At 33.5% G+C, this 27,020-nt stretch overlaps 1 protein-coding gene across 1 annotated transcript; it reads left to right on the top strand.

Moving 5' to 3' along the window:
- The first annotated feature begins 280 nt into the window (after positions 1-280).
- On the top strand, positions 281-26,638 carry LOC133180399 (uncharacterized). The gene is made up of 15 exons (XM_061314934.1): positions 281-331; positions 1,481-1,519; positions 6,017-6,091; positions 6,207-6,294; positions 7,956-8,192; positions 9,813-9,984; positions 11,040-11,137; positions 11,921-12,103; positions 13,495-13,574; positions 14,636-14,885; positions 15,476-15,647; positions 22,696-22,790; positions 22,903-22,988; positions 26,230-26,323; positions 26,589-26,638. Exons 1-15 carry the CDS (start codon positions 281-283, stop codon positions 26,636-26,638), a joined length of 1,770 nt encoding a protein of 589 aa, XP_061170918.1.
- Positions 26,639-27,020: the final 382 nt, after the last annotated feature.

Below are 27,020 nucleotides of genomic sequence, written 5' to 3' on the forward strand. Positions count from 1 at the left end.
TATAGTGTAGATATGCTTATACTAAATCATATACATCAAATAAGTATGTTAGAAAGAAGATGAGGAAGTATGTAATAGGAGAAAGAAGAAGGAAAGCCTAGTCTTTCATTTTTTTTTTTAGATATGTATATATTTTTTTGGCGGTAAGCTCTGTCTTCTGCCCTTGAACTTTTAACAAGTAGAGAAATTTCATGTTCTTTGAAGAAAATCATACTCAAAATACCCCCCCCCCCCCCCCAAATATTTGAATTTATTTACATGTATCTGTTTACAGTTGACGATGGACACAGAGGGGATCACGATAGAAATGAGTTCTGCTGACATCTCTCAGGTATCTAGGAATGTCATGCTATTTCTATGAAATTAAAAATTAAATAAATTACACGAAAGATTACAGACTATTATATTATAAAGTAATGAATTTTAATTCAGATTACGAGAAGAAAATTTTCCACATTGAAAGTTTAAATTTTTTTTTACATATAAAACAGAATGGGCACATAAAAAAAATCCTATTACCAGGGGCCCCAGGCGGGTCACAGGATAAAACTGTTCCATTTAGGAAACTGTATGGTCACTGAAATGTCTGTAAAGGTGGCCGAATGGCAGATCTCTGTCAGTTAACTCTATGGCAGTTGTATCCTGTGAGTCAGAATTTTGAATAATTAGAATTCATTAAAAATACATAAGATAAAAAAGAAATTAAAATATAAGTAAAAAAATAGAGACAATAGGTTATCAACAATTTTGATTATTATCAGTTAAATAGCATATTTTTTTTTAAAGGGGGGGTTGGAGGTGGGCTTCTTCTTAACTTTACACATAAGAGCGTATTCTCCTTGGTTAATTAAATTCTCTGACTGCATGTCTTATTTTAACCACAATATATTTGCGTAAAATATATATGAATATTATGTGAAAAGGATGTTAAAATCGTATCATTAAATATCCGAAAGGACGTTCCTAATTCAATTTTCCTTATTTTGGACGAGATGTATTCAGGTGAACGTAAAGCATTATCCAGTAATTGTAGGAATATTCACCTTCTGCATATATTTTATCCGTGTCTTAAATGTATTCATAATTGTGCCTAAACTTTGTAAAACTTGTACTTTAGATTTATTTCGTACAATGCTTTTTTATTCGCCCGCTTGGCATAGTGGTTAGAGCGTTTGTTCTAGAGTCGCGGAGTAAGGAGTTGATCCTTATGCGCGGGTTCGAATCCCACTGTGGGACGTGGAGACCGGTCCTTCTGAGGAGACCGTATAAACCGAGGTCCCGTGTCGCAGTAGGTGCTGGCACGAAAAAGTTCCTCACTGCTTAATGGCCCTCAGTGCCGAGTATAGGTCAAAATTTGCAGCTCTCCACCGGCAAGTGGTGGCGTCTCCATATGAGTGAAAAATTCTCGGGAGGGACGTTAAATTACAATAAACAAACAAACAATGCTTTGTTGTTTTACTTTTACTTCACAATCTTATAGGGAATGCAGTCAGAAGATGTTACAGACCTCGCTGAAAAGGTATGACTATAATTTACATTCTGTACATAAAAATGCACTTTTTACTTTTTTAGCAAATTAATCTTGGTAATTATGTAAGCCCCATTACCGAAACAAATGTCTCTGTACAGAGCACAAATTTCGGCGAAGCCTTTATCATTAGTAATGTTGTCAAATCGAGAGACTTTAAGTAACTGGTTATCGCTTACTTTTCCGTTCGAGTAACTGGTTACTCGGATGGTTTATTCTTTAGTCTTCTTGCATCCTTGCTCGCGAGGTGTACATGTATATTCAATAATAACTGCACGTATTATATTCCTATATGTATATAAAACATTTATTCTCTGCATATGAACTTTATTTTCAATAAGAAACACATATTATCTTCTAAAGTTTGTTCTAAAACACTCCGAAATAGGTGACTGTTTTGCGGGATCTCCCTTATATATCGCTAGTTTTAGAATTAAAATTCAATTTGAAGTGTTTTAGCATATTTGTTGCCCCACCCGCGTAAGTTAAATGCCATTTTAAAAAATTACACCTTAGGGGATTAAAATCAGCCATTCTTTTAAACATATTCCCATGCTTTTGACGGCATCTTCGCCGACTAGCACAGGTTAATGAGAGGCAATTATATTTTACTCAAGTCTTCAGAACTTGAATACCCCCGGGCATTCATAGCCATCAAGTGGATAAACTGTGAAAAACTAACCAATACATATCGAACTTGTACGTATTTGAAAAGAAAAAGCTTCGTGTCTAAGTTAAGGACAGATGATACGTTTCTCATAATATATAATATTTTCCAAGATTTTGTCATTAAAGTATTGCTACTTTAACAAAAAAAATTACAAAAAATTGAGTTACTTACCAGGCGTTTGTGCAAGATACCAGAGGATGGTGTTTGCTATATAAACCCTTTTGGAAAGAAAACTTTATTTGCCAATATCATTTATTTGACAATTTTTTCAGTGTTTTAAATTTAAAGACAATCAGAAACCGGTTAAGAAATAAAGTAATTAAAATTTTGAATATTTTTCATACATAACGAAGACATACAAAACAGATATTTGAGGAACGTATTAACAGTAAATAAAGGGGTGGGGCATTTATGCATGTTCCATTTTTTCCCACTGATATACTTTGGAAAATGTGGATATATCCGAGTAACTGAGTAGGCGTTTTACTAACTGATATATACATCTTTCGACTGTTAACCGGTTAACCATGTTCTCGTGGACAACACTTGTCATTTGTAATAATATGTACATGGACTTGATCAGGAATTTTTATGCCCCCCTAATCGAAGATTCGGGGCATATAGTTTTTGTACTGTACGTCCGTCTGTCTGTCTGTTTGTTTGTCCGCAAAAACTTTAACCTTGGCCATAACTTTTTGTTGGAACTCTGGAATTCATATTTTACATGTGTATTCATTATGACAAGACCTTTCTTTTGGTTCCACATATTTGACCTCTTGACCCTGACCTTGGAGTTTGCCCCACTTTTGCAAAATTTGACCAAACTTTAACCTTGGCATTAATTTTTGAACAGCTGGAGCTAGGGCTTTCATACGTCACATCTACATTCCTTGTGATACGACCTTTCTATGGGTATAAATATTATTGACCTTTTTACCTTGGAGTTTGACCCATTTTTAAAAGTTTAACATTGGCACTAACTTTTGAACGATGAGAACTTAATCTAATTAAAATTAGATGTTCCGAATCCGCTACCGCTTCTCAAACATCTAACAACAGCCCATTCGGGGTCACGTCACCTTTCGATCACCCAGTGAAATCGCCGTCTCCGAAATTTTGGCTTATAGTTCGGATGCGTTTCTTTTTTCACTGCCAAACCTAAACGCCCGAGGGGTTTCGTAGTAAACAAAATATGCATAGTAAATACTGTGCAGGCTTGATATATATGAATGTGACGTGCGGGATATATAGACGTATAGTTTGTGCAGTTTCTTTTGCGTTATTCAGGTAAGAATGCCAGATTGGCGGACTATACGTTCAATTTATACCAAAATTACTTTAATTCAACGTAAGACAGTCTACTGAACATCAATAATGTTAAGATGTAGCCGTGTAACTAATTTTAGAATCGTATACAGAAGGTTGAATCTGATTGGCCAAAATTTTTATATTTATTCATAATCGAAAGGTCTCTTTAACGTGACCCCAAATGGGATGTTGTTAGATGTTTGAGAAGCGGTAACGGATTCGGAGCATCTAAATTGAATTAGATTGATGAGAACTAGGGCTTTCATATTTCACAGGTGTATTTCTTGTGACAAGGCCTTCCATTGGATATCAATAATATTGAGCCTTTGATCTAGACCTTGGAGTTTGACCTACCTTTAAAAAAACTTTAACATTGGCCATATCTTTTGAGCAGTTGATGCTAGAGCTTTCATATTCCATATATGTATTTATTGTGAGAGCACCTTACCTTGAGTACCAATAATTCTGACTTTTTGTCCTTGACCTTGAATTTTGACCTACTTATGAAAAACGTTATCCAATTCCATAATCTTGAATGATTGTTGCAAGGGCTTTCATATTTCATATATGTATTTCGTGTGACAAGACTTTTCCTTGGGCACCATTAATTTTGCCCATTGGACCTTGACATATGTCTTACTTTTCAAAATACTTGAACTTTCGCCACAACTTTTCAAGGGTTGGTTCTAGGGCTTTCATATTTCACAGTTATATTCCCTGAGACAAACTTTAGGCCTTTCTTTGGGTAACATCATTTCTTTATCTCTTGACCTTGGAGTTTGACTTGCATTTGAGAAACTTTAACCTTCGCCATAAGCTGCCTTACGGAGGCATCAGTGTTTCACAAATACATCTTGTTCTAAATGAGTTGGGTATTCCGGGAATCACCATTCAATTTATTCCTGGTTTTGTAGAAAATATTCTTATACCTTTCAAGAAAAATGAGGACCCTTACTACCAATATACTTGTGTTTTTATTTTTTAAGTTGCATGGCCTACTCCGAAGTCCAAACATTGTTCCTTTCAGTCAATCGTCGTGCCTTGTATTTACGTGTTTGAACACTTTTTAAATCCTCACTCAAAAGTCTCTACCTGAAAAAAATTCATGTTTTTTTTTAACCATGACAGGCTAAGGGTGATTTGTTTAGGTCCAATAGCAGTTGTGAGCTAGTAATATATTGGGAATGCATAATACGTGTCTCTGGAAATTTCTTCTTTAATTCCTTTTAACCCAGCAGGTTATCCTTTTGGCGTCTTGCTTTATTATGATGAACATTGAGTCGCCTACCAAAGTTGTGAAATCTATGTCTTCGTGGTACTGTTTTCTTTTAAGTTCCAGACCTGTTTACTCTTACGATTTCGCCGTATTTTATACGGATTTTGAGTCCAAAATACGTCTCACGTTTTGCTTTAATGAAAATACGGAAATCAGAAATCTATTCGTTTGGATTTCAGCAGTTAGATTTCATTATGATCTGTCTCAGTTTGTTTTTTAATCACTAAAGAAGAGAAAGATTTCAAACACTAATGTGATGTTGGGTTGCCAAAACGCGGTGGTTTAAAAAATGACAGAAACCCCTCGAAAGAAAGCAAGGTATGATGTTTTTCTTTGTTAGTAAACAATGTTTTGGTAATCAAAAATATAGTTGTTCTATAGTAATATGTGTAAATTCGAAGGAAAGTGAAATCTTACGGGAAAATGTCAAATCTCACTGACAAATCTAATACAAAATACTGAGAGACAACAATATGGTAAAACAGGTCTGAAGTTCGCCTTACCTAATAACTGATTTGATCACCTGTTGTCTAATAACCGTCAATCTGTCTGATAGTCTATAAAACGTAATAAATTTCCGGCTTTTTTGCTAGAATATATGGGCAGAAGGTATAGAATTGTAAAAAGGAAGAACCACATGCGATACAAGAGAGATAATTAAGCAAAATAGGTTGAGGTTAAGTACCCTACGACGAGAGCGAGGCGTATACAGAAAATTAAACAATAAATATATACAGGAGATTTTTCAGTAACAAATCTTTATCTCAAGGACAGCAAAACAATTTTATTCTGATACTTAAACATCCCTATATTGTGTGGAATGTTATACCATGGCCCCTTGGGACTTGGCCAGTGGTTAAAAAATAGAGTCATATAAGATTGATGGCAAAAAAGAGTAGAAAATCCATTAAAATGTCTTCTAAAAAGGACAAGACCAATACTTCTCATATAAGCGTTGTGGCACATGTTCCTTTTTTTAATGATGTAACTATGGGCACGTTTAGATGAAAACATTTCACTAAATACCTGAGGTATCCAAGAAAGTAGAAGTATCTCTTATGCATCAATCATCATGTTAAGCTATTTATGAATCATCATTTATGATTTTTAAATTTTTTGAAAGAATTATATCACAAGGTATAAAACTTTTCAAAATCTGCATATTATATTTTATCCTCAAAAATGAAGCCCGGAAAGGAATCAGTCCACAGCAATGTTTCTTTTTCTTTTGCAGGAAACTGATGTTGATGACAGTCCATCAGATTCATCGGAAGAAAGTGACAATGATAATGCAGAAAAGAATGCAGGGGTATGCCTTTGGTATTATTCCATCATATTAATATACATGTACTTGTTTTCATTGTTGAAATATTTTTTTTTTAAAACGTCATATCTTACTCATTGCATAGTTCTGTTTTTATTAGGATATCCAAGATCATTATTCGGTACACGACATTGTGCAGAACTGTTGCACCTTTGCTGGAATGGAAATCATTGATTACTTTGATAGAGGTAGGTGTTTCAAGACAACTTTTTTTTATTACGTAATATCATTAAAATATAAAGCTGCTGTCTCATTAAAAAGTACTACCAATTATTTGTAGTTCAAAAACAGTCCTAATAAAACTATACATATCAATAATAAATCATGAATGCTTTAAATTGTTTAAAAGATATGACAGAGACAATATATTTTTATGTGAAATACAAGATCAATAATTTTAAACGTAATCATTTTATGTAATATTTGTATTTTATATGGTACAACTATAAAGCAATAAATCATTTGTATATCCTCTAAACACTATGTCTTTCAATTTAAATATTAAAACCTTTTAGCATTACCACGTATACACATGCTTATCTAGTTTTAAAATAACTCTAAGTTATAACTAAGTTTTTTCGTAGATTGTCAAATCTTAGGACTCTTCTAGTTACCGACTAAATCTAAGGTAGTACTCTTTGAGCATGGTCTTACACTGAAGTACCTTTTATATTACGACCCCTTGGTAAATAAGTTACGTATCTGGAATCACCTCGCTGGAGTATGACATCATCAATCAGGCATCATCCTGTGCGCGATCAATACATAACTTTGTAACCAATATTGTAGAGATCATTGTTGTTCCATCCAAAGTTGATAGATTTGCTCAAAATCGTTAAAAGAAAAACATGGGTAGATAAACCTTTATTACGCAATATTTTAGTTCAGTGCCCAGAGTAACGAACACCTTATCCAAATTTATTTATTATACACCGGCCGAAAATGAATTTGAAAAAAAAAGGCGACAGGGATAACCAGCATATGTTCAAGAATTCAGCTGCAATTAATTGAGCTGAAAGAAGCTATTTCAGCTTTATTGGGAATTTAGGTACTTATCTATCTATATTGTAAATTGTATAGAAAGAAATTCTTAGAAAATCTCAGGTAAATTATTTCTTTTACTCCAAATCCAGAAAATCACAGTTTTAGGACTTTAACTATTTAGGACTTTTCCGCTGACTACCAGATAATTCAATCAGACTTGAGTAGATATAATGGAGATATAATGTCAAAGAGGTAAAAAAAAAATTAAAACGTTCGATAAACATAGTTTTTAGAATGTATTCCTGCATGGAATTCCCTATTTACGCGATACTATTTGGGAAACTTATTTTTATGAAAAATAATCATCAATATCGCCAAAAAAAAATCCCAACTATTTTTTCTTGCCATTAAAGTGCAATGGTGCCTGATTATCATAGCATGATAATAATCAATTAGAATGCTAATTGTAAAACCAAGTTTTTAGATGAAGGGATCTCTTGGGTTAAATCATTAGAGTACAATATCTAAGTTCCTTGGGACCTTTATTTAAGATGATAAAGTAAATCAAAGTTAAGTAATGTAAACTCAGACCATTTTTTTTAAATAAAAATTTGCTTGCTGTCTCCCGACTCTGGATAAAACAAAAATGCTAGGTAGGAACATTTCTGAAAAGAAATTTTCAACATGTGTTTTTGTCAGATGATAAAATCCTGGATTTAATAAAACATTAATCGTTTCCTGAATGTTTCAATAAAGTTTTGAATTGGGCTTTTTTTGGTCAGTCGTTCTGTAAATGGCAAAAAACATTCATTAAAGATGGCTTGACGATGAATGTATATCTTTGATAGTTTGTGATATTTTCCAGAAAAAACAAAAGCGGGATTACGTGTAGTTCGTGGAGTGGATTGGGATAAAGGAGATGAAGATGGAGGAGAAGGAAATGTTGGAACTGTTATAGAAGTCCTGGATAACTCTCAACAGGTGCGCGTTCAGTGGGACTCCCAGGAGACGGCCAACTGTCACGAGAACCCGGACAAGTTTATTTATAGAACGGGGAAGGACAGGAAATACGATCTGCGCCTTTTTGATAACGCGCAGACAGGTAGACTATTGAATGTATGCGAACATAATTGGGAGCAATTTTCGAGAACTATTTGATGAATCTTACGCATGAATTTTATCCACACGAAAAAGCAATTTGAATATAACGGTTAATTAAATCTTTTATAATAATAATAATGTACATAAAAGTTAACAAAAATATAACATTGTTGCCTTCTTGTAAAATGTTGCCTTCTGACGTTCATTAAACCCATAAATTAAACAGATTCAACTATATTTTACCTTTCTCGGTATACTAAATTTAAGGCATTATTATCACCAAGTGTAAATGGTGCAAAAGCAATTTATTCGAAAACGTCTAGGTCTTACACCGAAAAAATTATTTAATTGATTAATTCACAGGAGGTTAAGTCTTCCCATAGAATATCACATTGTACTCTGTGCCTTCACTTCTCACAAGTGCCTCTGTATGATGTAATAATGGAAAAGGACGTCAATTAACTGCAAAATTGAACTGTTATGACGAGGATAGTGTCATAAACTTTACACCTTGTTTCAAACTGCATGTAGAAATTAAGAACTCTTTAGCAAAACTCAGGTATCTTATTATATTTGCATGTAGTGGTTTAGGTCGTTGATATCGGCCTTGATAGTTCTATTGGTAGAGCACCAGAATGTAAAGCAGGGGTCCTGGGTTTTATTACCGGTCCAACCATATAATTTTCCCTCTTCTTTTATATAATTTGGAGCGTTTGACCATCCCTTGACTTCCAGGGGGAATTCCTGCCAGTGAAAAAAAGAATTTGTGTTTGAGGGCGAAGACAATCTAAGGAGGGAGGGATGTAGTAGTTTGGGCCGTACATATCAGCCTTGGTAGCTCATTGGTAAAGCACCTGACTAGTGATGCAGGGTTCGATTCCTTGTTCAGTCAAATATTTTCTTCTATCTTGTTAATGTAAATCTTGCATATCCGAATATTTTAAAATACTTCGCTTACCGACCTTTTTGAAATTCAGCATGTCCAAAATGCTTAGGAAAATATACCATTGATACAAACTCAGTTACATATCATTGGTTACATGTAGAATTTATAATGTGTGCATATAAGAGTCTGGCACTGGAGATTAATAGAGATTAATTTAAGGTCCTTGGTGGGAATCCATACGAAAAATCTTGCATTGGAAAAATGTATTATGGTTTCGTAAAACGTTTTGAGACAGATTATGATAAAGAGTGGAATAATACCCTCGAAGGAGTCGTAAAGTTTAACTTCTGGCATATTTTTTACCCAAGTAATACTTATATTTTTCCCATTCAAATTTTCGGTTCAATAGGGTACGATGAGTTTATTTATTTAAAAAGTAAATGATGTGTTGATCAGCTGCACGGAAGCGATTTACGTGAAACAATTAAAAGAATTATAATTGACCGTCATTGATCAACGAGGTCATGCGATATTATGTAAATATATATATCCGAGAGAATCCTCTATATGAAATGGCAGTATTTCAGGGCATAACCCACAAATAAAATCAAAACTGACCTCATAATGCAGTGTTATGTTTTGAACAAATTTGAAAGCTCCAGGAAGCCATAACAAAACTGCGTAATTGTTCTATTAGAAATATGGAACGAAATTACATGAATCTTTAATTTTTAGGCGTATATCACAAATTTGTTCAATGTGATGGCTGTGACGAGACACCACTACGGGGAATGAGGTGGCGATGCTTGCATTGTGAAGACTTTGACTTGTGTACAGACTGTTACATGTGTGATGAGCATGATTTAGACCATGCATTCGAAAGACACCAGGGAATGAAAACAATGAGGTGTAGTTTTGGCATATTTATCTTCACATTATAGCTTTATGAAATAACCTGGTCATTGATCGAGTACATTTTTTGATAAAATTTCGGAAGAAAACAGGTTCTCTGTGACTCTCAGTGTATCAAGTGAAAGTCACACTCTATTATCTTCAAACTTTGAATAAACAAATGTAGGCATTGAAAACTTTCTGTTTTTGTTCATGTTGAATCTAATTCGATTTTTTGAGAGAAAAAAACACCGACTCCCTTAAATACCAAAGGTGGAGTCATATGCCTAACAGGGGTAAGCATCCCCTATTGACCGGTCACATCCGCCCTGAACCCTATGTATTGATAAGGTTTATGGAACATACTGTAAGCAAATTAGTATAAACACAAAGGTCTAACAATTAGTATAAAACACGTCAGCCAAAATAGGATCTAATGATATATACTTGCTAACAAGGTCATTATAAATAACATAAAAAAATTACGAAATGCTGACTTTAAACGTACTTGTTAAAATCCCTGTAACGCCAACTTATCTCTCAGTAGCCTGGATCAGTTGAAAATTGATTGCTCTTTAGTGCCAAATAAGTTGGGTGAAGCAAACACCTTTTGCATGTGATAGCGGAATTACTACATATATAAGGAAATTGGACGATCGAAAAGCTGAAGTCATCTCGTCTGTTATACAGTTTAGTTGCTAGTTGGCCCTTACCGTCTTAAGTCAGTAAAATATCTAAATATGACACAGATGTGGGAGATTCTATGGTGTGTGCCACTTCAAATTCACTGCAATATATCGGATAAATCGATTCGACATATAATTGGTTGATAATTGATAAAACTGTCTATATATCTGAATGTGGACTTGAAGGCCACATCAAGTGTTTCCTTTCTTATTTGCATCATACATCTACATTAATTGGTCATTGAAATATAAATTCGAGTCAATATGAACCTTCAATTATTTGTTCAAACGTGAACAGCAATTCTTTTGATAATATTTTTAGGACGATACTATTTCACATATGTATAATATTTCTAATTATCATGATAGATATCATATGTTACAGTGTAAGCGTAGGAATGCGTGCTGATTTAGATTACCTTGTAGCAAATGGAATATTTCAAGATGTGAATGTTAAATCAAGGAAAGATCCAAAACTGAAAGGTAACTCTTTGTGTCTACATCGATCATTTCACATAATGAAAATTAAACGTTAAAGCATTTTATTCAATACAGCATGAAATAATTCATTTTGAATAAAGAAACATAAATGAAATATATGGAGATTATGAACAGTATTCAAGCTCAAAAATCCATTAAACGATACAAATTTGGGAGCACAGCAAACACGGACCTCTAAAACATAAGAGGTGGGATCAGGTGCCATGGAGGAGTGAGCATCCCCATTGTTTCAACAATTTGTTTGTCAATAACTTACCTCATTTTAGAAATTGTTCATACGTAGAGCATGCTCTTGCTTATCGAATAAATTGAGGGATTTTTGAACATATACCCCGTATGTAGGTGATGAAAGTATAATGCTACATAAGTAAGGGAAGATGACGATTGAAAAGTTATAGTCATCACGTTTATCATAAAGCTTGGTTGTTTGAAAACCATTAACGTCTTTTTCTAGTAAAATATCTAAATATGAAACATATGTGTCAGACTCTGTTATATCATTTATTTCAAGCTCACCTGGATATATCGTATTGATATAAGAATGGATATAACCATTGTTAATTGACGATCAATATGATAATGAACTCTTTTTGATTATACCGGTTTAGTCTTGTTCAGCAGTATTTTTTCCAAAATATGCAAGATATTTTTACCACATTCTTAAATGAATGAGAACGAAAATTGGAAAGAATTCCTTAATTAAATGTAAGAGGCTTTGTCGTTTGATGAATAAAATAAGTTTTCATAAAGTGACTTCTTTTGTAGGAACTGTCAACTGTATTGATAATGACATAGCTACTGTTTATAATTGCGATGCCAAAGTGGCATGGAACAATGGAGTATCCACCAAGCAATACAGGATAGGACGGGAAGGAAAAGTGGATATCAAATACAAAATGCCCGGGGAAGTGCCGTACTTTGAGGATCATTTGCAGGAAATCCATAAAGGTAATTTTTTTTTCATTTTTGTCCAAGTTTTCATTTTAAAGAGTGATGCATTTTGGATTTCTTCTGGGGTACGCATGACAATCCTTTTACATAATAATCTACTTTATAAGCACATGACAAATGTAAACCAAACCGTACATGTATATAATGATTCACAGTTAGAATGAATACTCAATATATTTCAAGTAAGAGCAAACGAGAAGCTTTGATACACTGTAAGAACATAAAAAATGGTTCTTTGGTTATTTAGCCAGTAATGTTTACACATGGAGACAGAAAGCTATTTGCACTAGAATTGATGAAGGCACGGAGTCTGCCATAATAGATAACTCACTTTCCTTTTTAAAATCTTTGCAACTCTTGATCACCTAGGAAGAAGCTTAATGAATTTGAAAGTGTTTATGAAGTCCTCGGTACATTTTAATATATAAGTTAACGATACATACCACAAACAAATTTTCTTATCTTCCGCATAAAAGAGTTACACTAACATTTTTTCCGGAATTCGCAGTGTTTTTGTTAACATTGGTTCCTATTTTATAAAACCGGAAAGTGTAGTTAATGTTAACATGTGCAGAAGTAAGTCCGGGAGATTTACTAGCACATCCAAATATAAGCGTTTAAGAAAGGCGTTTGAAGGAAAAAAGAAGCAGCACGGTATCACAATAATCAATTTTGACGATAATAATCAGATTTGTTCGGACAGCATGCAGACTTTAGAGGGGACAACTGTTTCTTGACCTTGTTCAATAAATTTCTTTTTTCTGTGTAAATTATTTTTTCTTGTTTTAATTAGTGTGGAAATTGTACCCAATTCCTTTTTTCTTCAAAATCAGTACTATTGTAAAGACTTCATAAAAATATCAACATATTTTAGGATTGTTTATACACTTTTTACATCAATTTTTATCATTTTTTTTTTCAATATTGCTTTCATTTGAAAGCCAATAAGAAAATTTTGTTTGTCTTCAATAAAATATTTGACCCAGGAGAATGTTCTTCATAACTGTATAATTACAAATTGTTCATAAAGATTGAAGAGAATATATTGGATCCTTTTTTTTTAAAAATTGAAACATAAACATACATTTTCTCACTTTCCCCCATTTTTGGTGAATTGTTCAATCATAAGTTGTAAGATGGTCAGATACTTTTTCTTTAGTGAAAAAGGCTTCCGAATACATAAAGATTATCCAGTTTCTAAGGAAAAAAATTGTTTGTGTTAATTATACTTAATATATCAAAGTGAGGTGAAATTGATCCCATTAAAAGAAAATTTATTCTCAGATATACGTCAGAGTTCATGTCCCTCTTGTAAGATCAGATAGCCTTAAAAATTTTAAGTGTTAAGATTTCTGTAATTTAATCTCTTAATCTCTTTATCATTTAAGCTAATGCAACAGAAGGAGTACGCGTGTTGAAGAAAACAAACTTGAGAGAAGCAATTGTAGGAACGATAACTTTCGTAAAGGTTTGTTTTTATAAAACAAATGCATCAATCCATTTTAGGTAAAATAAGCAATTATTCAAGTGAGACAGAAAAAAGAAACATGGATATTTTTTTCTATTATACGATTGATTGAAATAGTGTTTCATAACAGTTTATTATGTTAAAGAAAATAATTAATCTTAATATAGACTTTTAGAAGAAAAATATCCGTATTTTAAATCAATAATAGAAAGAAACCTTCATTCATTTCTGAACATTGATCTTAACTTATACATTACTGCAATGTATAAATTTTTTAAATTAAATTTTCATATATAATTCTTATTAAACTGTTTACTCTCAAGATATATTTAGGGTCATTACACACTCAAAATTCAAATTTATTAGAAAGGTGATTCTGGCCAATGCAAGGTTCAATCTCCATAAGATTTTATAAGAAATATCGAAATGTCACGAAATCATTTATGTAGATTCAAATATTATCGAACCTATACCCCAGGAGCAGGGAATAAGATTAATAAGAAGGTGTGACATTTCATATAACTATATGCTGGATAAAACTTGTATATACATCCACTAAATATTATCTTTATTTCTTTATGCAAACAACGGTTGTTAATCAGTAAATGTCGCTAAGCAAGGCATCTGTATAGATTTCTTTGGCAGCGGTTCTTCCATCAATGAAACATTCAATGACATGCATTTCAATAATAAATAATTTAACGTACTTAATCCTACTTAATATGATTTATTTATATAGATATAAATATAAACAAAAAATGTCATTGTCAGTATGGGAATTAACGTTGCAGCCATTGCAGAAAAAAAATTACATGACTCGCTTACGCTGGTTATGTATTTTTTCTGCGGCAGCTGCAACATTTTAAACTTTTGATATGTTATGGACATTTTTTTCCAAATCTGCTCAAACAAAATAACGCTTCAAATAAAGGAAGACCAGCTGACATGTATAGTACGCATGTGATCTTTAAGTTTTGCTTTGAACAAAAAAAGAACTTTTAATGAGGTGGCACTAAATTGACATGACAATGTACTTGACATGTTTCTTCTTAAAAAACTAGGACATAGAAAAGGAGACACAGGGCTTTAAACGAGGACCTCGGCGCCAAAGTAATAGACATTCTGCACACAACTTAATAGATCGGGCATCCTTCAGACGCCAAAGAAGATTATCTCAGGTTAAGAGCATTGTAGATGATTCCAAGATTATTGAACATTGTCTTGTAACTGTGCAATGGGATAACGGTGATATATCTGAAAATATTGACACCAGTTCTGGGGAGGTATTGCTTCTGGATAATAGTCAGACAGGTGTGTACACAACATGCTTTTTGACTGAAATTTTTGTTTGTTTGTTTATTGTTTAACGTCCCTCTCGAGAATTTTCCCATCATATGGAGACGCCACCACTTGCCGGTGGAGAGCTGCAAATTTTGGACCTATACTCGGCACTCATGGCCATAGAGCAGTGAGGGATCTTTTTCGTGCCAGCACCTACTGCCACATGGGACCTCGGTTTATACGGTCTCATCCGATGGACCGGTCTCCACGTCCCACAGTGGGATTCGAACTCGAGACGTAAGGATCAACTCCTTACTCCGCGACTCTAGAGCGAACGCTCTAACCACTGCGCCACGCGGGCGACTTGACTGAAATTAAAAGCACCCAAGACTCGAACTATGTGCTAGTAGAGGACTAAAAAAGTAATTCATTGTTTTTTCTATTCGTCTTTTACGTGTTTTTGTTTTGTTTTTGCGACTTTTCTTAGAGCTGTACAATTTAGACTTGACAAATAAGTAAACATAATAAAGCTACTTATGAAAGCATAAATGAAATCTTTATTGTTCATATAGTTCCAATATTTTTTTTGCAAAATGAACATTGAATCATTCTCATTATAGGGATTAAACAAGATGCTATGTGTGATGGATGTGCAACCAGAAGGAGAATAAAAGGAGTGAGATGGAAATGTTCTCAGTGTCCTAACTATGATCTTTGTACACCTTGTTATATGTCTGGAACAGATGGACACCTTGGCCACATATTTCAACGAATTACAGAGCCAACAAAAAGGTATATGTTTCATAATTTTCTGAAAACTTCTAATAAGAACACATTGTAATTTTTCGATTCAGGAATATGTTTATATCACTGATTTTGAACATTTTAAGCTTCTTATCTGAGACACCTCTATTTATTTATGAATGTAGCATCTATAAATATTTATTATGGGTCAAAATAACCCCAAAACATAGTAAAAAGCAATAACACAATTCCAATTTTAACAATTCATTTAAATGACAAGTTTGAATCCCTGAAAACGATCAGTCCTTTATTGAATTAAAAAATAAGATGGTTAATGGTGCCGTTGATGTATGATGTAAATATCAAATGAGTAAAGTTTCAAAGTGACAGAATATCAATAGTAAGTGTAGACGAATACACAAGGCTTTGTACCCAAAAGTGTTTAGTATATTTTGGTTAAACAACATTCTAGCAAGTTCTGTTCTAGAAAATGTAAACAAACGATCTATGGAACACTAATGAAATGCCATTTTCAATGAACATGATAATACGTCAAATACATGTACATATGTACTAAACAGTAGTAGAAGAACATAACTTGTGAGTTTCTCAGACCTGTTTACTCTTAAGATTTCCCCGTATTTTGTACGGATTTTGAGTCCAAAATACGTCTCACGTTTTGCTATTATGAAAATAAGGAAATCAGAAATCCGTTCATTTGAATTTTAGCAGTTAGTTTTCGTTTTGATCTGTCTCAGTTTGACGCTTTTTAATCCCTACAAAAAAGACAGATTTAAAACACTTAAGTGATTTGGGTTGCCAAATCGCTGTGGTTTAAAAAATGACAGAAACCCATCGAAAGAAAGCCAGGTATGATGTTTTTCTCATAGGCACTCCCCAGCTTAATTGTTAAAAAATATATATCTACTATACTATAAACATAACAAGGCATGAAACTAGCATCCATGTTGGATTCCGCTTAGGGGCACTTTCTGACTAATAGCGAGAATTTCTCGCCCAAGTCGGACTTTTCTCAGACATCGGAAGCTGTCATTTATTGAAATAAAATCAAATCAGGTTGAATCTCGCAGTACGTCCGTCGCATTCACGCGTTTTCTAGCATTTCTCTGCAAACCAGGTCTCCTCGGCCGGAACTTAAAGGTTTATGGGGGTATAGATAATTCGATCGTCGTTTACCTTCAAAGTGCATCTCATGGAAAGCTAACGTTGTTTTTCATAACGAACGAATGTACCTTGAATTAAATATAATTTTACATCAAAAGGACCTTGCAAGATTTTATATACATTTCCAGGCCCATAAAATGTTGTTTCAGTGTGTTTGTGTGTGTGTGTTTGGGGGGGGGAGGGGGCAACTGAACAACAATTCTTTGAAAAGATTTTCTTTGTTATTAAACCATGTTTTGGTAATCAGAAATGTAGTTGTTCACTAGTAAGATGTAAAATCGATTGAAAGTGAAATCTTACGGGCAAATGCCAAATCTCACTGACAAATCTAATGAAAAATACTGAGAGACAACAATATGGGTAAACAGGTCTGGTTTCTTGGTTCCAACCAGTTGGGCCCTAAAGCATCACAAAGGGAGTAAATATGATAAGTGTCTATTTGAGAATCTAACATCGTGATTAGCTAAATATATTGGGTTATTGATATTTGACACTTTCACTAACTTTTTAAGCGCTAAGCGCAGCGCAAAGCGCTTTCTGTCATCGTAAATCTACGTCCGTTCGCGATCCAGTGCCACTAAGCATGTTAGATAACTCCACCGGGTTTTCTAAAAATATACAGCTGGAAATCCCCGACTCTCTTTCGGCTATTTTAGTGTAATACTGAGTTACGTGCTGCTCTAATACTAGGAATCAATTAGTAAGGTAAAGATATGCATGTACATTGTACGAAAATCCACTGTTAGTAGATAAGGGCGGTTCTTGTCATGCTTATCTCTAAAAATTGTAGTTCATTTAAAATCGTGTCGGCATTCATCACTTGTGTACCATGTAGCTAACAATTGCTGCATCTGTGACGCAAATAATTAATCAAAAACGGTTTATTATATGTCATGTACATGTAATGTAGTGATTGAATGAGTACCGGTACATGCTTTTAAAACTCAGATGGGAATTTAATAAGTATTTAAAACTCAAACTGGAATTGAGTTATTTAGTAGAAAATTTCGTATAAAATTGATTTCAAATGTACTTACATGTGTACGTTCTATATAACTTATATCCATATAAACTATTATTTCTTCTTGTAGACCTTTAGTTCAGACAATGTACCGGTAACTAAAAACAAATCTTCCTGTTATCACCCTTGCACCATGCAGAGAGCTATCAATGAAATGGATTTTCGCATCTCAGTATCAATTAGTAACATATTGGAATGCATTCATGGACTGTCTATACTTGTGTTGTACTCTATACTTGTAATATGGGTAAAAAATATGATGTAAATAATTCGCAAGGAAAGGAAGTTTGCGGCTGTATGTACATGTAGGGCACGTGGTGGCTGTGTTTTCAGCGAATCACTCAAATAGGAAAACTAATTTTCGGTATACTGTGCTTTAAAATTGTGTGTGCAGTACGCAAAAATACAAAAAACCTTAATTAAACGTTCTTAGCAATGGACAGGAAAGCGCCGACGAAATGTTAAGCAAACAGTGTAATACTTGTATTAGGAAACTAGGAAGAAATAGTTTATGTAAAGATGTGCGCGTGTTTACCGTTTTTGACTGCTAAGCAACTTAATAAGGACTCCATAAAAACAGAATAAAACAATGTTGTATACCTTCATGAAGATTTATTAATACTTGAGATTAATATACTGTATTTTCTTTCTTGGGCTGTTGAATTATTTATCATGGAAATAGCAGAAAAATTACGGGCAATTATTTTCAGTATTTCTTTTCAACTAACACAACGGTGCTGTGGATATTTTTATGCCCCTGGATCGAAAGATCCCGGGGGTATATTGTTTTTGTCCTGTCTGTCTGTTTATCTGTTTGTCTGTCTGTCTGTTGTCAACTTTAACCTTGCCCATAACTTTTGATTGGTTGGAGCTATGACTTTTATATTTCACATGTGTATTCCTTGTGACAAGACATTTCTTTGGGTACCATCATATTTGACCTTTTGACTTTGACCTTGGAGTTTGACCCATTTTTGCAAAATTTTATGAGACTTTAACCTTGGCTATAACTTCTGAACAGTTGGTGCTTGGACTTTCAAACTTCATATGTGTATTCTTTTTGACAAGGCCTTCCTTTGGATACCAACAACTTTGACCTGTTGACCTTGACCTTGGAGTTTGATCTTCTTTTGAAAAACTATAACCATGGCCATAACTTTTGAACAGTTGGTGCTTGGGGTTTCAAATTTCACACGTATATTCCTTGTGACAAGACCTTCCTCTGGATATCAACCTTTTTGACCTTGACCCAGGAGTTTGACCTACTTTTGAAAAACTTTAACCTTGGCCATAACTTTTGAATGGTTGGAGCTAGGGCTTTCATACTTCGTATATGTAATCCTTGTGACAAGACTTTTCTTTGGATACCAACCACTTTGACCTTTTGACCTTGACCTAGGAGTTTTACTTACTTTTAAGTTACTTACTTTTAGGAGTTTGACCTACTTTTGAAAAACTTTAACCTTCGCCATAATTTTTGAATGGTTGGTGCTAGGGCTTTCATACTTCACATATGTCATCCTTATGACAAGACCTTCCTTTGGATACCAACCACTTTGACCCTTTGACCTTGACATAGGATTTTGGTCTACTTTCAAAAAACCTTAACCTTCGCCGTAACTTTTGAATGGTTGGTGCTAGGGCTTTCATACTTTACATATATAATCCTTGTGACAAGACATTCCTTTGGATACCAACAACTTTGACCTTGACCTTGATGTTTTACTTACTTTTAAAAAACTTTAACCTTCGCCGTAACTTTTGAACAGTTGCAGCTAGGGCTTTCAAATTTAACGTTTTCTATCTTTTGGCCTGGATTTTGACTTGCATTTGAGAAACTTTAATCTTCGCCATAAGCTGCCATACGGGGGCATCAGTGTTTCACAAACACATCTTGTTTTCTTCTAAACACGTTTTGCGTGGTAGTTAAAATCATACATAAACAAGTAAAGAATGGTGTAAAGCATCAAACGTCCGTAAAAAAAAAAATACTGAGGCATTTTAAAGTATTTCAACAATAGTCCAAAATACTTTTGGGGGTTTAAAGACATATTTTTAATCTGAAGAAGAAAAGTATTATAATAAAATTTTAAATTTAAAAAAGTAATATTTACAAATCAGATATACATAATGTGAGACCAACAAAGACAATTTTCTGTTGCAAATACATTATAAATCATGTATATGATTATCAGAGATAAAAGGATAGCACCGAATGTTTTATCATCAAACGAAGAAGACAAATATAATATCTTTATACTCAAAATGTATATTTACCAATTATCTCTGACAAAAGGACGTTTACTCTACGGGTGCTCATTTCATTGATATAGGGTTTTGTCAAATGACGTTGTTACAAACATGATGCCGATATGCTACACAGCACGATGAATGTATAATACACAGCTGTAGCATTTTCAAAACAAAATGTAATATATACATGTAGTCTAAGTTTTATTTATCATTAATAAATACTGGACAATCGTAGCGATTGTGTAAATATCTTGCACACTCCATTAATGTATTTGTTGTAAAATCCTTGCTGTAAAACGTATATTTATAAATCGCTTATGAATTTGAAAAAAAAGAGATATACTAATTAAAAGAATTTAGTGAGAATACTAGTATTCGATATTTTTGAGATGTTTTATTTATATGTTATCAATTAGGAAATATTTATCGACGCAATAAACAAATGGCATCTTTGTTTTCCGAGTGCAGTTTCTAAAATTAAAGCACAGTCACTAACAGCCAATCTTCAATATGAAACACTCGAAAACACGGAATGAATTTATCATTAAAAATTATTACCAGAACATTTTAGCTGTCGGTGTTGCACATAAATGAGAGGAATTTCAGCGATATTTTCAATTGTTCCAAATTATTTAGAAATTTACATTTTCCAGCAAATGTATACCAACATGTATAGTCTAAATTTGGTCGGAAAACTCGTCGACCATCCCCCTCCAATAAATTGCTATATATACGCAAAGCTACTTCTTATCGACTCCTATAAGGAGATGGAGAAACATAATATGTTTACATTTTTTTGTTTGTTTTTTTTTTTTCATTAAGTTTGAGAAATACGTTGCAGTTTGGACAGGAGTAAATATCTGCCATTTAATTTGTTTTTTTTTTAAGAAACTGAGGAATATTTTTTTCATGTATGTGAAATTGATTGACCTTTTGACAGAGGAAGAAAATGTAAAATGCTTAAAATAAAAAGGCATAAGACAATGTTGAATTTCATATTCCAACGGGAAATTTTCATGACTCACATGTTTGATTATGTATCAAACAGCTGTGCTCGCCCTAGCGCAGCCGCACTGTCAAGATATTGCTTAAATTCCAATACAACAGGCAATTTAAATTCAAAGTAATTCTGATGAATTTCAAATTGCAACATGCTTAGCGCTTCCCAGTGCTTTCAGTACTTTGATTTTATTTAGATACACTAGAATTTGTATCCCTTTTAAAGATTTGAACTTAATATTTTCTCAAACTTTCTGTATAATATCACGACTTATATATTGCAATAGCATTTCACACGAAAATATAATTAAAAACTTATTTTAGCTGGATATGATTGGAACTACGATTTTCGGGACGCGTTTGATAAACACATCTTTGCACTTACACAAATTGCAACCTTATCCTTAATATTTAAGAAAAGAAGCGATTTCGTTATGTATTAATCAAAAATATTACATCTATAATCCAGAAAATTCAGAATAGAAATGTTTAAAAGTAAAACCAACTCGCCAGTATTGTCAGTCCGTGCTCTGTGATGTGTACAGAGTTTAACAAGTTGAACACACCCGTGAAACGTAAACTGTGTTTGCAAACAGGGCACGAGCTCTGTTATTGTTTACGATTCACCGGGTATGTTCAATTGTTAAACTCTGCACACACCACTGAGCACGGACTTACAATACTGTGAGTGGGTTTTGCTTTCGAACATTTCTACTCTGAATTTTCTGGGTTATAGTTTTAATATTTTTCATTAATACACAACAAAATTGCCACTTTTCTTAAGTATTAAGAATAAAATTAAAATATGTGAAAGCGCTGGGATGTGTCAGTCCAACGCGTCCAGAAATTCGAAGTTTTAATAACTTCGAGATGAAATAAGATTTTTATTATATTTTAGTATAAAATACTATAGCAACATATATGTCATGAAATTATACAGAAAATTTGAGAAAATATTAACTTCAAATCTGTATCCAAGCACCTTTAAAAAGAAAGTAAACGATATGAATAGTATATAGAGACAATCATCCCCACCCCCATTGAATTTTTTATGAACGCCAGTAATGTTCAATGTTTAGCTGACTTCATATATTAAGCTTCCTTTGAATTTCCTAGTGTACTAAACAATAAAAGAAAGACGTATCTTGTGAATTTCTTGGTTCCCAACCAGTGAGGCTTTAAGGCATGAAAAGAGAGTAGATATGGTTAGGGTCTACTAGTATCTGAGATTCTGACATCCTAATTAGCATAACATATTTTGGTTATTGATATTTGACACTTTTACAAACCTGTTTATTTAAATACACTAGAATTTGCATCCCTTTTCAAAAGAAAGCATACGATATGAACAGTGTATAGACCCCCCCCCCCCTGAAATTTTATGAAAGCCAGTAATGTTCAATATTTAACTGACTTCATATATTAAGCTTCCTTTGAATTTCTTAGTGAGTTAGCATATCAAATGAGTGAAAAAAGGAAATCAGTGAATCTTTTCTTCTGCGTTGTTAATTTATTTGCATCTTTTCAAGAAAGTTATAACATAAATGAGATTTAATAACACATCAACCCATGATCAACTTTCACATCCGAGAACATCTTTTAACTTTCTATGAAATAGCTCGACGATATTTTTTACAGAACAGTTTTAAAGACAACGCGGCAATCATTAACAATGAAAACAGCCCTTGGGATATTCAGAGGAGCCATAGTACAGAAAATAGGAGATGAAACTGGTAAATTAAAACAATATTATAAGAAGTCATGCTGTCTCTCATGTACACCTTATCCGACAAAAAAGATACAACTATCAAAATACTGATTTTTTCAGTATTCTTTTTTTTTCAGGAGTAGTTGGTACTGTAGAGAGTATATGCCATTACAAAACAAACAATGCCAGATGTGTTGTTGTTGTGGACAGAGAGAAAGACGAGGTACTCATTCTTTTAACAAATAAGTGGGCTAGCAAAATAGGTTCAATTCATCTTATTATATCCCATTTCAAACGTGGGGAGGGGCATGGGGTCAACAACATTCTACCCTGTTTTAAGAGCATTACGAAGAAGAGAAATTTGAAATTGGATGAAATGAAGCAGGTAACAACATTGTCTTTGTTTGTAAGGCTCATTATATTAAATGTATTTTAAAGGAACTTGGATTTAATTCTACAAGTGGTAATCCAACTTATACTCATATTTCCCTTTCTAAGGAATACATTCTTCAAAATCATATGTCAGTTTTGAATATATTTAATATTCCAAACAACCAAAATGAATTTGAATTACCATATTCATATTGGATTCCGAAACTTCATAAAAATTCTTACAAACAAAGACACATAGGGGGTTCCAGTAAATTTTCAACCAAGCCTCTTTCTTTACTCCTTACTAATATCTTAACAGTAGTGAAGGAGAAACTTCAAGAATACTGTGCAACAATATATTCGAGAAGTGGTGTAAATGAGATGTGGATACTTACAAATTCCATGGAACTTTTGGAAAATTTGAAATCGCAAGATTTTACCAAAATCAACAGCTTAAAAACTTACTACTTTTCATCTTTATACACAACCAATCCCCACGATAAATTAAAGTCCAGGCTTTTTGATATCATTGACAGCTGCTTTTTCAATAAAAATGGAACTCGTAAATTTACTTACCTTGTCATTGGTCATTTGCAAAATTATTTCGTTTGTTTGTTTTGTTTGAATGTTGTTTAACCTCTCTCTCGAGAATTTTTCAGTCATATGGAGACGCCACCACTTGCCGGTGGAGAGCTGCAAATTTTGTCCTATACTCGGAACTTACAGCCATTGAGCAGTGAGGGATCTTTTTCGTGCCAACACCTACTGCGACACGGGACCTCGGTTTATACGGTCTCATCCGAAAGACCGGTCTCCACGTCCCACAGTGGGATTCGAACCCGCGACGTAAGGATCAACTCCCTACACCGCGACTCTTAGAGCAGACGCTCTAACCACTGCACCACGCGGGCGACAAAATTATTTTGTTAAAAAACATTCTGATTGTACACAAAAGTACTCCGAAATTGACATTAAAAAGATGCTTGAGTTTCTGATTGACAATATCTATGTGGTTTTTGGAGACCAGGTCTTCCAACAATCTATTGGAATTCCCATGGGTACCAATTGCGCCCCGTTATTAGCAGACCTTTTTTTGTATTCGTATGAAGCAGTTTTTGTCCAAAATCTTGTACGTGAAAAGAAGAAAACACTTGCTGTGGCCTTCAACTCGACGTTTAGATAAATCGACAACGTATTATCAATTAACAATGGCTATTTCCATTCTTATGTCGATACAATATATCCCGGTGAGCTTGAGATAAAAGATACCACAGAGTCTGACACATCTGTTTCATATTTGGATATTTTACTTGAAAAAGACGTTAATGGTAATCTTACAACCAAGCTTTGTGATAAACGTGATGACTTTAACATTTCAATCGTCAACTTCCCTTACTTACGCAGCAATATACCTTCACCACCTTCATGCGGGGTATATATCTCTCAGTTGATTCGATACGCAAAAGCATACTCTACGTAGGTTCAATTTTTAAAATAAGGTAAATTATTGACAAACAAGTTTATGAAACAAGAATATCAGCAGTCTCGTTTAAAGTCATCATTTCATAAGTTCTATGGTCGATCAAGATCATTATATCTGGTATCAAGGGATAAAAGGTTGGCTACTGTCGCTAAAATGTCAGTTATTTCCATGTTATATCATGATAAAGGTTGAAAATGGGATATTTATGTTCCCCAAACGAAGTTTGGGAACATATTGTTTTTACTCTGTTTCTTATTATTATTATTATTATTATTATTCTTTTTTTCTACTTTCTTCTCCGGTACTTTTTTGTCCGCGAGTGTTCTCATAGGACCACTCATCCGATTGACATGAAACCTTTTTAGGGTTAATAGGCATGTTGTGTAGGTGTTCGGAACGAAGGTCATTTTGCGCGCACATGCATGCACGTGCGCGCGCGTGCAATGAGTGAAATGACTGATATACTTGATGAAGCCGTAACTTTGATATTTCTTGATGAATTGCTTTGAAACTCAAAATATAAAGATACATTAGTAGTCTAGACAAGATAACATGGTCAAATTAGCGTGAACTCACGCGCATGCACGTGCGCTCTTCTCTGATTGGCTGATACAAAAATCTCAATAATTTTTTTTTTTTGACAAAATACTTTGAAATTTAGAATATAAGTATATATTATAAGGTGCTACAACATGTTATATAGGAAATTTCTTGAAAACACGCGCATGCAGGTGTGCTGCAATCTGATTGGTTGAAACTTTAAATGTCTATAACTCCCTTGGTTTTCAACAAAACAGGATGAAATTTATGACATGGATAGGCACTTAGAGCTCCTACATTATAATACTATCAAAATTGAATGCAAGGACCTGCATGTGCGTATGCTGAATTCTGATTGGCTAATACTTAAAGGGTTACATCTCTCTTATTTTTCAATGAAATTCTTTAATATTTAACACAACTGTATGTATTGTGAGACACTATAAGAAAATTAAAGTGAAAAATGTAGAAAACATGTGCAAGCACATGCGCTGAAATTTGATTGGCTAATACCCATATGGCTATATCGGAGTAGTTTTCCAATGAAATACCCTTAAAAATAAAGTGTCCATCTATATTACAAAAGTATTGTCTAATTTATTGAAGCTTGTAGAAAATGGGGCATCATAAGGGATTTGGGAGGCCGTTTGGGGAACATCTGTAACGGTTCCCGTTACAATTAGCACTAGTTTAAATTTGCATCAGGTATTTGGTTGATGATCTCAAAAGGGATTTGATTTTAAATGTTGAATCACATTAACAGAGTCGAAGTTCATGTCAGCTTCTGTTGCTCAGTTTATTTTATTTCACTCAAGGGAACTTTCCTTATGAAAACACCTCTAGTATATATTCCAATAAATTCGGCATAAACAATTCCTGTTGAAAGGGATTAAACTTGTTTAAAATATTTATTTTCCATTGTTATAAGGGGGGATTAAAGGAAAGTAGGATGAAACCATGTAGAACCAATGTACCAGAGTAGATGAACTGGTTTTAAACTTAGAATTCCCTTACAATTTTTTGTGAATGTAAATAACATCATAAACGATACTATTCACTCCAATTTCAGAACCAAGCCAGAGGACCATTCACTGATTTTCAAATTGAGAAGGAATTGAAATATTACTGCTATTATCCAACCCATCTACCTGATTTGGGAAAAGGTAACTATGAAAACTAGGTTATATAGAGGAAAAATCACCATTGTGTAGCTTAAAAAATGAAAAGTAATATTCAAATTATTTTCAAGCTTTATGGCTGTGAGTTTATGGCCGAGCTTACCATGTTGTTTAATGATCTCCTTGTCAATTCTGCTTTCTTTAAATATTATGTATATTCCTCAATTCTTTAAAGATCTAATGAAAAAAAAGATGAATATAAGAAATATAATATTAATTCTCTCTTCTGAAAAATGCTTATTTTTTTCAGATATCCAAGGATATGTCAAAGCTAGACAGGAAGGAAAACAGCAGGTATAAAAAATTTTATTTTCGCCATTCTTACTCTGCATGCAGCATTAATATGTAATCTTCGGTACCTCTATGGTATGTAGCATCTTCTCTTTTTAATATTCAATTATTCACATAGACTTTATACTTTAGCATAATAGAGGAACTCTCTAAATAATTTGTAATTACTAACGGGACCTTTGACCCTGTACAACAAACATCCCATTTCTTTTTAAAATAAGATATATCAAGCGCAGGCGACACATTTTTTCTTAGAAACATAATTTTTATTATAGCGTAAATGTAAATATCTTCCAAATATTTACATTCAATCTTTGTGTTTAAATTGTGAATCGTATAATTTCTGCAGGCAACAATTGTTGTTGAGCTTTGGTATCAAAGAGAGAATCTG

This window comes from Saccostrea echinata, unplaced genomic scaffold (assembly GCF_033153115.1).
Source record: "Saccostrea echinata isolate AGI-Se365-2 ecotype Australia unplaced genomic scaffold, CSIRO_AGI_Sech_v1 ptg000006l, whole genome shotgun sequence".
NCBI lineage: Eukaryota > Metazoa > Mollusca > Bivalvia > Ostreida > Ostreidae > Saccostrea > Saccostrea echinata.

What these genes read in the sequence shown, in the direction of transcription:
- LOC133180399 (XM_061314934.1), top strand. Translation starts at nt 281, where the DNA reads ATGGACACAGAGGGGATCACGATAGAAATGAGTTCTGCTGACATCTCT. An exon ending in TTTGCAGGAAATCCATAAAG is followed by an intron (nt 12,104 to 13,494) that starts GTAATTTTTTTT and finishes TTATCATTTAAG; the next exon opens with CTAATGCAACAGAAGGAGTA. An exon ending in TGGACAGAGAGAAAGACGAG is followed by an intron (nt 22,989 to 26,229) that starts GTACTCATTCTT and finishes CTCCAATTTCAG; the next exon opens with AACCAAGCCAGAGGACCATT.